Source organism: Notamacropus eugenii, chromosome 5, assembly GCF_028372415.1.
Source record: "Notamacropus eugenii isolate mMacEug1 chromosome 5, mMacEug1.pri_v2, whole genome shotgun sequence".
Taxonomy (NCBI): domain Eukaryota; kingdom Metazoa; phylum Chordata; class Mammalia; order Diprotodontia; family Macropodidae; genus Notamacropus; species Notamacropus eugenii.
The window spans coordinates 85483558-85498186 of record NC_092876.1 but is presented as its reverse complement, the minus strand read 5'-3'; the positions used below and the strand labels follow the sequence as shown (position 1 = coordinate 85498186).

The window sequence follows — 14629 nt, the reverse complement described above, 5'->3', positions numbered from 1 at the left end:
TTATAAGTATTTAGAAAGGGAGGTCATTATCAAAAAGAGCTATCATGATTTAATCAATAATAGTTTAGACTCAGATTAATTTATTTCCTTTTGAAAATGAGATTATTAGATTGGGATAGTCAATAAGAGTACTCGACACAGTGTCAGGAAAGCATGGATTCTAATCCTGCCTCTGACAGCTACTAGTTGTGAAATCTTTGCAAATCTTTTAGCCCCTATGATCTTCAAGCAATTCCTAAACATATACCTATTAGGATGACTTATAACCTGCACTAATAGTAGGAACTCTCACACTGAGGTCCTGCCATATTGCCAATAATACAGATCCTTCTTGTACTGAGATGTTAAACTGGTAGATTAGGGAAATATATATATGTATATATATACACACACATGTGTGCACATATACACATATGTATATGTGTGTATGTACACATATATACATATATATGTGTGTGTGTGTATATATATCATAAGTCATGATATCCTTGTGGATAATATATAGAGATGTGAGCTGTATGACAGTATAGTAGAGAGATTCAGAACCGATTGAATGACTTAGTCAAAGAGGGTATAAGATGGGGAAGGGAAACCAGGGGGAGGGGGAGGGTATTTCAAAATATAGAACAGATGTAAAATTTCAGTAAAAGGACACTGACAAGTTGGAGTGTATCCAGAGAAAACTGGTGAAGGTAGTCAAGGGCTTGGAGATCATGTCACATAAGGATTCTCTGAAGGGACTGGAAATACTTGAGAATAGTAGATTTAGGGGAACCATGATAGCTGTCTTCAGGTATTTGAAGAGTAGTCATGGAGAAGAGATTGGACCCTAGGAAGCAGAAATGGGAGCAATGAGTAGAAGTTGCAAAGAACCAGATTTCAGCTCCATGTAAGAAAATGCTTTCCAAGCAATTAATTAGAGCCACCCAGAGGTGGAGTTGGCTCAGGTGGTGCTGAGCTCTCCATCTTTAGGCTGTTTCCCCTGCTCCCTCACCCCTACTCTGCACAGTGATTGTTTCCCAAATGATGGATGTGATGGTTGGGCTGCAAGCAGGTCTGGTAGTATAGAAGGAGTACTCCCAAGGCTCTTGTGCCTAACTGCATCCAGGAGAAAAATGATGATAGCTAATATTTTTATAATACTTGAAGATTTGAGAAGTGCCTTACATCCTTCTTTTACAAATGAGGAAATCGGAGTAGACAGTGGTCACTTGCCCAGGATCACACAGCTAGTAAGTATCTGAGGTTGAATTTGAACTCAGGTCTTTCTGACTCCAGTACCAGCACCGTATCCACTATACCTAACTACTTCTAGAAGGGACAATAAGACCTAGATTCTAGTCTCTGACATTTATGAACTGTGTGAGATGAGCAGCTAGCTCCCTTAGCCACTCAGTACAACTTGATAAGGTATTACAGATGAATGAATGAACTACTTACTAAGCACGTATTATGTGAAGAGCACTGTGCTAAATTCTGGAGATACAAACAGAAAAGATAATCCCTGATCTCAAGGAGTTTACATTCTAATGGGAGATAACACTTACATGAAAGGTTTCAGCTGCAAGTTAGAGGCAAAAGTCCCATAGTCTTTACAGTGCAGGGGCAAAGCTGATGGTAATGGTTGCTGTTTTTGTTTGGTCATTTCAGTCATGTCTGACCCCTCATGACCCCCTTTGGAGTTTTCTTGGCAAAGATACTGGAGTGGTTTCTCATTTCCTTCTCCAGCTCATTTTACAAATTAAGAAACTGAGGCAAACAGGATTGAGACTTGCCTAGGGTCACACAGTAAGAATGCAAGTCCAGATGTGAACTCAAGAAGATGAGTTTTCCTGACTTCAGGCCCAGTACTCTAACCACTGCACCACCTAGCTGCCCCATGCTGATGGTAATGTCTCATCTCATCTTTATTGTTATTTCCACTGGCAAGGGCAGCTAGGTGGTGCAGTGGATAGAGCACCAGTGCAGGAGTCAGAAGGACCTGAGTTCAAATATCACCTCAGACACTTGTCACTCACTAGCTGTGTGACCTTGGGAAAGTCACTTTACCCCAGTTGTCTCATCCTGAGTCATCTCCAGTCATCCTGATGAATAGCTGGTCATTGGATTCAGATGGCTCTGGAGGAGAAGCAAGGTTGGTGACCTGCACAGCCCTCCCTCACTCAAAACAAAGTCAAGTGCAAGTCATGTCATCATTTCTCCAATGACATAGTCTTCTTTGGCAAAGAAGGATGAACACACACACACACACACACACACACACACACACGTATTTCCACTGGCTAAATATCAGTATCTGATGTTGAACTATTTCATATTCTAAGACCTTTCTGGGAAGAACTTTATTTTCCGGGTCTTAAGTAGCAATGGGTGCAGCACCAGAAGGGGCAACTGCAAAGCTGCAACTCCACAGGGGTTGCTTCCCAGGATGACGGCCGAGGGAACTGGAGTAAAAGCTTTGTCATGTCCAGGGCTCTTGGATGTAGGGTCCTAGGCTGTCTCCATCCAGTTCTAAGGAGACATGGTAGTCTAGGTGGTGGTGGTCTGACTAGATTGGCACCCTCTGCCTCCCATCTCTCTCTCAAGGTGCCTTGCTGCTTCAGCTAAGCTAGCTTGTCCATCCTGAGTGTTAAGGATGACTGGCCCCATCTACATAAGAGCTGCTTCTTCGGATGATGGTTGGGAAGGCTGGGCTGGAAGATCTGGAAGGAACTGCCACTCCCAGGGCCCCTGTGTCTACCTGCTTGTAGGTGGCCATTGGTTAGTAGCTGTTGCTGGCCATGATGAGGAAGGTAGATCCTCTCCTCACAATGACTTCTCCCTTCCATGGTGCTTGTGGAGATGGGGCTGGAGGCAGGTCTGGGTGTTCTGCTATTCCCAAAGTTCTTGGGCTCAGGGACCTAGGCTATCCCCATCAAGATCTGAGGGGCGGTGGTGGGTAAGATGGTGGTGCTGGCCTGATTTTTCTGGCATATGTGGCTTCCCATATCTCTCTCAGGCTTACTCCTTCAGTTTTTTGTGCTGCTGATCTGAATCACAGAGGGATTTTCAATACCAATAATTCCCCATACCTATAAAATCACAAATCTAGAACAAACAATAAAAAAAGCAAACAACACCCTAACTCTGACTTTATCATGAAAATCTGTGAGAATAGGATTTGATAACACAAAGGTCTGTTTTCCAGACAATTTTGTCAGAAATCCACCTATTCTGCAACTGGAAGAACTTTTAGTTTACCATCTCTTTTGCGCCATTCCCCTCCTCCCATCAGAGCTCTCCTGAACCTCCCAGGGCGCTCAGCAAAGATACGCTAGGGTTTCAGTGACTCCAGAGCACAGAAAAGAGAACATCAATGCCGAGCTCCTAGTTTCTCCTGAGAAACAACCAGGCCAACACAAATACTGCATCTAATGAGCACAGACACATTTTGTTTGCAACTAACTTTTGTTGTTTCCCCTCCTTCAATTTTTAATGACTCTGGCAACAGTGTTAGGACCATTATTGGGAGAACCCAGGAGATGGGAGGAGATTGATTTAGATCCTGCAAGAGTGAAGGGAGGCGGGAAGAGGTCCTGGCTTCCTCACTAACTTGGGGAGAGCAACGCTCAGTGAGGGGATGAAGAGAGCAAGATGAGTCAACAGTTCATAGAGAAGCAAAGGCTCACTTCAGCTCTTTCCTTTCCCCCTGCACTCTCTAGTCCTGAAGCGTTTGCTCATAACTCTCTATTCTCAATCGTTTCAAGCTTTTGTTATTCATTCAGTCACCATATGATGATACAAAGACAAAATTGATGAGGATTCTTGTCCTTGAGAAGCTTATAATCTCAGTAGAAATGACAGTATGTTCATATATCTCTATCTCTATCTGTCCATCCATCCATCTATCTACATCTATACACACAGAGTAAATGCAACATAACTGGGGTGGGGGGGGGGGGAAGGATCTGGAAAAGTTTCATGTAGAAGGAATCACCGTGACCTGAGCCCTGAATAAAACCAAGAATTCCAAAAGGAAGGAGAGCACATCACCCACAGAGGCCAGCATGGAGCAGAAATAGAATGTCGTGTATGAGGAGCAGTAAATGGCCAATATGACTGAACTACCAAGTGAATGAAAGGGAGCAAAGTCTGGAAAGATGGGAAGAGAATTTATGAAGGACTGTAAATGGCAAACAAGAGCTGACATTTGATCTTAAGGGGTATAGGGAGTCATTGGAATTTCTTGAGGAAAAGAGTGATGTGGTTGAACCTGTGCTTTAGGAAATTCAATCTGGCATCTGTGAGGTAGACAGAGTAGAGAGACCTGAGGCAGAGAGACCAATTAGAAGGCTATGGCAATAGTCCAGGGAAGAGTCAGTGAGGGCCTGCCTGTGCTAGGGGAGTGGTTGTGTGTGTGGAAAGAGGTTTTGTGAAGGTAAAATGACAAGATTTAGCAGCTGATTGAGATAAATGGAATGAAGTAGACTGAGGAGTGGAAGATGACGCTGATGATGAGAGTCCGGGTGACTGGGAGGTTGCTGGGGCACTGGACAGTAATAGGGCAGCTTTGAAAAGCAGGCTGGCTCACTCTTCACCCTGCATGACTGTGCTACTGTCAGGGCCTGCTGGGGGAATGCAAACTCATTTTAAAATAAAAATGAGCCAAACAGAATTAAGCCAATAAATCTGATGGCCTGCATCACATAATGCGTTGCCAAGCCAAAGAGGACCTTTGAGGGTTGTCGGGGCTTCTCTCCTGCATCTTTAGCAGGAATAATCTAGTAGAATAGAAGGTTGGCCCAAAGGGACTGACTGCTAGGGCCCCTCAGCTTTGTCTATCGCCAAGTGGTTCTGGTGAGAAGACCAGTGGTCGTAGGAACCCTGATTTGCGGATGGGGTTTGAAGGAGGGGATACATCCACCTCTGAAACATGCTTTGGACACCAGCACTGGGGAAAAAAGGGGATGGGGGAGAATTGTAGGTTGAAGTGGCAGAAGCAAAGAAAGAGGTAAAGCCCCCGAGGCTATCCCTCATTTCGTCAGCAGAGCCAGTGTTTCTGAAATTGGAAGAGTGGGGTAGAACCTTTGCAGTTGGGGCTGAGGAGGGTCATATCGTGGCTGGCCAGGCAAGGGAGGCCGTCATCCGGCCTGTTGCCCCAAACTCTCCCTAAAAGTCCGAGGACTTTTTCTAGTGCCCTCCTTATCCCCAGGTCTCCGGCCTCGTCTCCAGGATGGGGTTGCGGGGACAGTAGGAGGATGTGCACTGGGGCGGTAGGTGATACGGCAGGGCAGTTGGCTCGAGAGGGTCAGGAAAGGCAGATGAGGATGGGCGAGGGTCTGAGGTCCCCATAGGACCTCTGCCCGCTCCTTGCCTCTTCAGCTGCATCGTCCCCACAGCAGCTGCCTCCAGGGGCGACTCAGTTCCCCCAGGAGGGCTGAGGCAGGAGCGGGATGTAGACGGGTCCAGACCAGACTCCTCTCCCTGCCCGGGCAGGTAGAGGCCCCAGATCGCAGGAGGTGGGGGGTTTGAAAAACTCGTGCCAGAATCTCACTGCTGACCACAGGTTGGGGGAATGCGGGCGCTGAAGGGCCGAGAGTGTGACCGCAGACCCGCGTGCGCGGAGTGGAGCGCAGGGCGCCGCTGCTCTCTTTCCTGCTCCCTGAAACCCCAGCGTATCTGCGCTGCGGGGGCTGGGGGGGACAGTTAAGAACTGCCGGGTTTTCATTCCTGACAGTCAAGAAGAAGTGTTTCAGTAAAGGAGGTTTGGCGGAAAGGCAGCGGAGGGCTCTCCATTTGTCTCCACTCTGAAGACGGGGGTCTCTGTACTGCTATTGAAAGCACACTAGCTTGGGAGTCAGAAGACATGGGTGCGAATTACTACTCTGTTACCTACCTGTGTGCTCTTGCTTAGACACTTCTCCCTGGGCCTCGTTTGCCTCATCTGTAAAATGAAAAGGATTGACTTGCAGATTCCCTGGAGCTCTGAAACCTGAGCTGTGGACTTTTTCTAGTGCCCTCCTTATCCCCAGGTCCCCGGCCTCGTCTCCAGGATGGGGTTGCGGGGACAGTAGGAGGATGTGCACTGGGGCGGTAGGTGATTCGGCAGGGCAGTAGGCTCGAGAGTTGGCAGATGAGGATGGGGGAGGGTCTGAGCCCTCTCTCCCACCCCCACCCCCTTCCTGAAGGGATCTCGTGCCTGGACTGCCCAGTTGTGAACGCCTCTGGCCAGGAGAGGAACGGAGAAAGGGGAGAGGGGTGGTGTTCCATTACTGAACTAACGTGGGGGAATGGAGGAGTGCAGGGCGGATTATCCGGGCTTCGGCTGCCCTATTTCCTTGTCCTACCGGCCCCTGACTCCCCCTCTCAGCTTGTCTCCAGTTGTTATTCTGCCGGCCCAGTTGCCAGGATCCTGTGCTCCAGGGATTCCACGGTTACTAAGCTACTAGGTTTGTTGTCTTTTATTTTAAAATATTTTCTTCTGGGGGAGGGGGGAGGGGGCAAAAGAAAAGGAAAGAGCAAATAAAAAAAAATCAAAACAACCCCTCCCCCAGAACACACACACACACACACACACACACAGACACAGACACACACACGCAAACACACATAGACTTGTGAAACAATTGTCCTTGGAGGAGAGAGAAAAATCTGACCCCTTAACTCCAGTATCCCCGACTCGATTTCTGGTGAATGAGGGGTTGTGGATGGTCTGTCTTGGAGCCCGGGGCAGGCAAAGGCCCTTCTGCAAAGAGAGGAGGATGATGGCCAGTGGGAATGGACTCCCTTCTCCCACGGTGGCCAGCAAGCGCCCATCACCCCTGGGTCCGTTCCCCAGGCATATCTGGATTCACCAGGACACGCCTCAAGACAGCCTGGACAAGACCTGCCATGAGATATGGAAGAGGGCTCAGGGCCTCCCAGAAGCCTTCCAGCCTAGGACAGGATCAATGGTACCAGCACAGCCCACTTCTGCCCCACCTAGTGCCCTCCGAGACCACGACAGCACTTTCCAGGATGAGTGAGTGTTTTTCCCCTGCCATGACAGAAACTTGGGCTGGGGGACTCTGAGCATCAGAGGTCTGATTCCTTGGGAGGCAGTTGCTTATGGAGAATATTTCCCTTGGCTCCATATCTGTAGCCACTCTATGGTGGCTGACCTAATGTCCTCCCTTCCTCATGCCTCACATTTCCCTCTAGGCTTTCCAGTGCCAACAGATCAGCACAGCAGGTCCACAAGTCTTAGGGCCTGCAAGAAATAAAGCTTCGGGAAGAGTTGTGGCCAATGATGGGTTGGGGCACCTTTTGGGGATTATTCTGGGATAAAGGGACAACTTTTCTTCCTTGCCTGCTAATAACACTTCTCTTCCCAAAGCCTTGGATACGAGAGGCAAGAAAGTTGCATTAATCAGAGCTAGTATGATCTGCCAGTCCCAGAGGTCTACCTTCCTCCAGGATTCCCAAGGTTCTCCTCAGAGATGGTTTAGAGATGAGGATTTCTTGGGAGATGCTTTTCAGAGATGTTCACTTTCCTTCCCACCACATAAACTGATCTTCTTGGTGTGGAGCCACATCTGGAATCCCCCAGCTTGGGAAGCAGCTGTCCCATTCAGCCGCTACAGAAACCTCTCCAAAAGCACACATCAAAATATTTACTGGGAAAGCCCTGACATCGTCAAAGACCATAATAGAAAATTAACACATTCTAGAAGATGGCTGTAAATATGCCTATTTCCTGCTGGGAAACCCTGTGACTGGGAGTGCCAAGAGTCTATACTGGGGCAGAGGCGGAGGGCAAGAGGAAGCAGTGAAACAAGAGCTGGAGGATAGGGAGGGAGAGGCAAGAGAGAAAATGAAAGGCTATGATTCATGCCCCTATTTAGTCTTTCCATAAGTTTTCTGTCTTCAAAGGGTGTTGCAAACCTGAATTAATTACTCCTCGAAACATCCCCGCCAGGCAGATAATGCTGTCCCCATTTTACAGATGGATTAAGTGTTAATAATTAAGTGCTAATTAGAGGCTAAGTGATAATTAAGTGTTGCAGGCCCCAGTGTATGGTTCTGTACAGTGGAGAATGGCATTGGGGAGTTGGTGGAGTCTTTGCTTGCTAATCCAAGAAGCACCCAGGCAATGACCAGCTGTTAGCAACTGCTCGTAGGCTCTTGCAAAGCTTACTTGTGGATCCCAGAGAACTGAAAGCCCTAAGCACATCAGTGGGCTGAAGATGCAAACAACTCAGCGGCCTCCTTTCCCACCTCTCCTGTTCTGCAGTCCTTGTCAGAGAGGAGGAAGTTAAAGGCACTTTAGTCTGTTCTCAGTCTGCCTCAGCTGCATTAGAGAAACAAATATCGCTAGCTCGGTGCAGCTGAACAGTACTTAATGCAGAGCTCCCGGCCAGTCTGCCTGAATACTGAGCTGGTCCCAGGCAGAGCATCCAGTTCCTTCATTTTACAGAGATGGAAGCAGAAAGGGCAAATGATACGACTAAGGCCCCACAGGCATGTGGTATAGCCTAGATTCAGACTCTAGCCCTCTCACTCCAGGGATCTTTCCACTGAAATATACTTCCTCTGGATGACTAAGGGATGAAGTCTTCCTACTTCAGATTAGGCACTTGCCACTGGCAGAAACAGACCTACAGGCAACATCTAGGTGGCACTTATCCACTTGGGATTAGCCATGGGTAGCTTTTAATGTGGGACTTGGTTTCCCCAAATAACCTGTTTCTTTCAAGCTCTTCTCTCCAATCTTCAGTGTTGTATGTGGACCTTGAAATTGGACTGGGGTGCAAATGTATGGGTGTCAGAAAATCTTCACTTTAGTTTGGAGTGCGCCACTGATTACCTGTGTGAGCAGGGGCAAATTGGTAAACCCTTTTCTACCTCTATTTCCCCTTCTTTAATCTGAGTGATGAACTTGGTCTTATTTGTCTTCAGGGCTGTGGTGAGGATGATAAGGGATGAGAGGTATAAAAGTACGTTGGAAATTTTAAGTAAAAAATTGTATAAAATGCAAATTATTATACTTTTAATTGCTCAGATGTGTCTTTTACAATCTCATTCTAACTGTTCAAGAATAAACCAAGTATATCACCATAGTATATCTAGGAATCTGCTGGTGAAGGAGAAGCCCCATCTTTTGAAGTTTATTTGAAACTATGACAAATCTTCCAGTTGCTGGAGTTATCTGGCTTCTGTGCAGGAGGTGAATGGTTTGTGTTTATGAATCCCAGTTATGGAAACTTTCTGACTTGTGTGTATGACCTTTGTTCTGGAACTGTCTGGCTTATCCATGAACCTTGGATCTGGATGTCTAGCCCATGTGCATGAAGCCCAGTCAGGAAACTGTCTGGTTGGAGTATATCACATTCATTAATTTATCTATTCATGCATTCATTCATCCATATTCCTGTCTATTCATTCATCTGACAAAACATCATAATCTTGTCTGAAGTTTAAGAGCTAATATGGTATTTAGGTTCTACACGAACCCCATTCTGGGAGCTGCATAGCCTATGTACTTGAGCCAGATGTATGGGGAATGCCTGGCCTGTATAGTCATAAAGATCAAGCCTGGAAATTTTCTGATTTATGTTCACAAGCTTCATTCATTCATTTAGCAAACGTTATCTAGTTCCAGATCTAGGAGCAGATAAAGCTGAATACATGAAACTCACTCTGGGAAACAATCTAGTCTGTGAGCATGAGTCTCATTCATCTATTCATTCATTCATTCATTCTCCAGGTATAGGAGCAGGTTTTGCTGTGTGCATTAATCCAAATCTATGAACTGTTTGGTCATTGGGTATGAGCCCCAATCTGGAGATCTCTGACATGTGAACAAGCTTCATTCATTCATGCTTTCATTTATTCTTAAGCTAACCTGACTGTGTGCATGATCTGTGGTCTGAGAGTAAGTTGTATGATTTACGTGTCTGAAACTCATTCAATCATTCATTCAATAAACATCCAACTTCAAGTCAAAGAACTGATCAGGTGGAGTGCTTCAAGAAGTGCCTTCCGGGAGTTGTCTGGCCTTTAAGCATTATCCCCAGTTCAGGAACTATCTAGACTGTGTGCATGAGTCCAGGCTTGGGAACTGTCTGTTCTATGAACATAAGTCTCATTCATTTCCTCATTCATTTGTTCAGAGTGCATTTGTTATCCATCTTCCTATCTGGACATTTTCTAGGCTGTGTCTGAGAACTCTCTAGTTTTTATAAATGCCTCTTAGTCTTGGAGCTATTGCCATTAGAGCAAGATGGAATTTATTAAGGACAGGTATAGTTTAAAAAAATAACAATAGAATTCAACAGTGTGATAAGACAGCCAGAGACATTAGAGCTCAGTATTAAGAAGTGTCCACGATAAAAGGATGTGACTCCTACCACATTGTTTCATAGTTGGATCACATCTGGGGCAACGTTTTCAAGTCTGGATGAGAAATTTTAGAAAGGACACTGATAAATTGGAGAGTTCCACCACTGGGTAACCAGTTTAATGAAGGGACAAGAGGCTATGTGATTCAAGCTTTGATTGAGAACCAGTGATGTTTTGCCTGGAGAGTAGAAGACTTAGAGACAATGGAGATGACCCTTTGGTGCTTGAAGAGCTGACACATGGAAAAGAGATTTGACATGTTCTGCTTGACCCTAGTGGGAAGAAGTAGAAAAATGAAAAGAAGTGACAGGCAAATTTAGGTTTTGATGTGATGATGCACACTGTCCACAAGTGGGGTGAGTTGCCTCAGGGGGCAACAGGCTCAATCGATCCTTAGGGTGGCTCATTTTCCAGTAAAGACTGAGATGCTGCACGAGGGATTCTAGGTCAAGTATACATTGGACTAGGTCATCTCTGAGATCCTTTTCCTGAGATTTTTTGATTTAGCTGAACAAACATTTAAGTGCTTCCTTCGTGTGAAGCCCCATCCCTATCCCCTACCTCTACCAAAATTCCTCCTGCTACCAAGGGCATATTTTCTCTGGTCCCGAGCCCTACGTTTGCATGTTGCTGAGTATACAGAGACAAAACAAAGCAGGGTAGCAAACCTACCTGCCTTCAAAGGCACTTTCCTTTGGAAAGTATTTTGTAGACTTTGATGGCATCGTATAAATCTAAGTTACTCTGGTAGTTCCTCTAGGAGTGCCCAAAGGGATTCTGGGAGCCTGTAGAGGGGGGAGTCTCAGCTTTGGGAGCTGTCTCATAATGTAGTATCAGCACATCTGTGTTTGAAGCTAGGCTCCTCCGTGTGGTCTAGTTGTGTGACCCTGGGGAAGATACTTCACCTTTTTCCTGTGGTTTTCTCACTTATAAATTGGAGATTAGAATAGAGATAATGCTTGCAGTATCTAAGTCACAGAATTGTTATAAGAATCAAAGGAGATGATGTATGAGAAGTGCAAGCACTATGAAAATGCAGGCTATTCATTCAATAAACTAATCAGATCATGTGCTTCAGTGAACCCCAGTCTATTGGGCCAATTATTACATGAGCTATCTGGCTCTGGCCAGTATACTGGGAGCTTTCCAGCCTGTGTGCATGAGCCCCAGCTCTGGAAGCTGCCCCATTGTCAGAGTGAACTGTGGCTTCTGTCTGAGTAAATCCTGGGAGCTGTTCCAAATATGCATGTGTGTATGTGATGAACTCGGATCACTCCCCAACTTCGTGAGCCCTCCGGTCTGTGTGGATGAAACTGCCTCTCTCCAAGAGATCACTAGGAACATGGGCTGACCTTGGTCTTCCTCAGTTTCAGTAACAGCTTTAGCATGTCCCTTTGAGGGACAGGTTCTGTCTTGGCATCACACCTGGGAATATTTCCCTTAAGCCGGGCACCTGAATCAATAAGTTCATTGATCTTGCTCATGTGACCAGGATTGGTCAGACTGTTATTATAGCTCTACCCTAGTATATTTTGTGTGCTAGCTTTAAAAAAACCGAGTTATATCCTGCCTAACATTGTTAATTGGGTCTGTGAAAACACATGAGGTGAAATGCCATCACAGGGGGCAGATGATTCCATCAAAACCATTTTGTAAATGGGCCATCAGTCAAAGAGCATTATTGTAGGTTTTTTCACTTTACAGGAGGATGTGTTATGATACATAAAAATCGTATTGTGAAATGACATTGGCAGGGCCCCCTAATGAGGGGCCGTACCAGGAGTCTGAAATCAGTAGCTCTGATTTGGGTTACAGTTCCTGCTTGTGAGTTAATGCCCCTCCTTTTTCCACCATTGATATAGGTCCTCAGCACTGCTGCTGGCCCCCCTGTCAGCCAGGGTGGGTGCTGTATTCTCTCTGCTCCTAGGAGCTGCCATGCCTCAGCTGTACCCTTCCCCCAGCCACAATTCCCCCGTTCTGTCACTGTGGCAACTGCTTGTTTTATCCTTAATCAGCACCACTAACCCTTCGGCCTCTGGGAGCTTTGCCTTTATCCAAACTTAAGCATAACTCTTTCTACTTTATTCACATCATTGGTATTATCCTCTGTCAAAGTCTAATTAGAAAGCTAAATCATTAGTTCTGAGACCTTTCCAAAAGGTATTTCATTTTTTAAAGTTACAACATAAATGATCTTCCAGTTAGGTGTGGCTTGGAAAATATCTATACCCAACTCCCTCCTACAGGTATAGAATGATAAGAAGCTTTTATTCCACCAGTGTTTTAGATACAAGAGAGCTCACTGGGATGCTGGCACCCAGGAATGGTGCCTACAGAGACTCAACATGGAGGACTTTGGGCTCTATAAAAGCAGGGACTGTATACCTATCTGAGGCCTAGTACAGATTAGATACGATGACTTTAGAGACTGAGTTCAACTCTGCCATTTTACCACAGGGAAACTGAGTTCCCAAAGTCATTGAAAGGACCTATTTTTGCTATTAATAATGAGATTTGATTCAGTTGAATTCTTTGTGGCCTCATCAATTTTACTTAACAACACCATGCTCTTCCCCACATCTGGTCCAAAGTTGCTACCTGCATGATAATCTGATGTCCAAACATTTTCCTCCTGACTCATTAGAATTTACAGACCCTGATTCTTTTCTTTCCAAATGTCTTCCTGGGTCTACCCCTTGGTCCCCAGAACAACATATGTGGAGAAAATATTAGATTTGGAGTCAAAAGACTTAGGTGTGAGTCCTGATGACCTGGGGCATGATCAAGGGACTTTTCTTGCTGGGTCTGAACTGCTCCATCTGCAAAATATGGGATAAGTAATGACCTTGGGGATCCCTTCAAAATCTAAAGCTATAATCCTTGTTTGAGAAGCAAAAGATAACCCATTATCCACAAAGGTCTGCTGATATTATATATTCTTCAGTCTCTCTATAAACAACTCTGAATGAAGTCTTGTTAGCCCAGGAAGTCTAGATGAAAGATTCTAAATGCTAGTTGAATGAATGGAGGGGTAAATGAAGCATGGAAACTGAAAATTGAAGGAGATCATAGAGGCAACATCTGGTCCAAGTCCTTATTCCAATGCCAAGAGCCTCTTTAGGGCTTCCTTAGTGTAGTCATCTGATCTCTTCTTCAACATTTCTAGTGACTAGTGATCACCTCACTATCTGAGACAGTCTAGCCCATTGTTAAGAGTTCTGACTATTAGAAATTAATCTCCCTTCCCTTCCTACCCAAAGTCCTGATTTGTCCCCTTTAGACTAAGAATGTGAAGATCTCTTTCCAATCACATGGTCCTGACAGAAGCTCACATGGGAAAAGTGTTTCCCCAGCCACCATGTTTCCCAACCCTCTTAGAGTCAGGATGGGATATGATTGCTGGAGATGTCACTGAGCAGGACTAAAAATCAAGGCCAGGAGGGGAAGCCAAGGTCAGGCCTAAAAGAGGAAAAAGAAATAGGAAACTAGTAACTATTCCAAATCTACTCTTCTTTCCTCGAACCCTGCCTCAAGTCCTGGCTAGCTACCTTTCCCCTCACTCTGCAGATGACCTTCCTCTTCATTCATTCACTAAGCAAACATTGAATAAACACTTATGTGTGTAGATCAGAGGGCTTGCTTTGGAGAGTTGGTTCAGATAAAATTTAGATAAGAGATGGGCTCTGACTTCACGAAACACAGTCAAGTATGGTTGTCATTGTGTTTGGGGGCGATGTTGCCAACAGAGATAACTATAAGATACAACAATACATGGAAAGTCTCCGAGAGGTACCAACAAAGCACCAGATGAGGTGTGAGGGAGATCAGGGAAAGCTTCCTGGTAGAGGTGCCATTTGTACTGGGTCTTAACAGATGAGTAGAAATTCAACAGGTGAAGAAGGAACAGGAGGTATTCTGGGCATAAAAAACATAATTTTGTTGTTTTGTTTTTGAAAGATAGAGGTGGGAGAGTGGGGCATGGAGTAGCGTGCGTGGGCTGTGGAGTTGACTTGGCTAGAACATTTGGAGGTGCATAGTATGGAATGATGTTGAATGGATGGGCTTGGAATGGAGTGTGAAGGGTCCTGGAAGCTGGTAGAGGAGTGTTCACTTTGACTTTAAAGCAGACTGCAATCAGATCTGTGTGAGAGGAAGTTTATCCAATGGGATGATGGATAAACTAGAGAAGAGAGAGCAGAGGTAGAAATACTGGTTAGGAGACTATACAAATAAGGTAGTGGATGTGGAAGCCTGGTCTAAGGTTTTAGAG

At 45.5% G+C, this 14629-nt stretch overlaps 1 protein-coding gene and 1 long non-coding RNA gene across 3 annotated transcripts in view; one reads left to right on the top strand and one right to left on the bottom strand.

The window, feature by feature from the left end:
* Positions 1 to 2277: 2277 nt before the first annotated feature.
* On the bottom strand, positions 2278 to 6396 carry LOC140504770 (uncharacterized). The gene is made up of 3 exons (XR_011967236.1): positions 6262 to 6396; positions 5876 to 5923; positions 2278 to 3029 (listed from the first exon to the last, which is right to left on the bottom strand). It is a non-coding gene; the product is annotated as an uncharacterized lncRNA (long non-coding RNA).
* Positions 6397 to 6463: 67 nt separating this feature from the next.
* Positions 6464 to 14629, top strand: part of C5H1orf94 (chromosome 5 C1orf94 homolog) — a 64108-nt gene continuing 55942 nt past the window's right edge. For both annotated transcript variants that reach the window (XM_072610101.1, XM_072610102.1), the window contains exon 1: positions 6464 to 7000. In XM_072610101.1, coding sequence (XP_072466202.1) covers positions 6687 to 7000 — 314 coding nt within the window. In that variant the 5' untranslated portion in view covers positions 6464 to 6686. The remainder of the gene's footprint in view (positions 7001 to 14629) is intronic.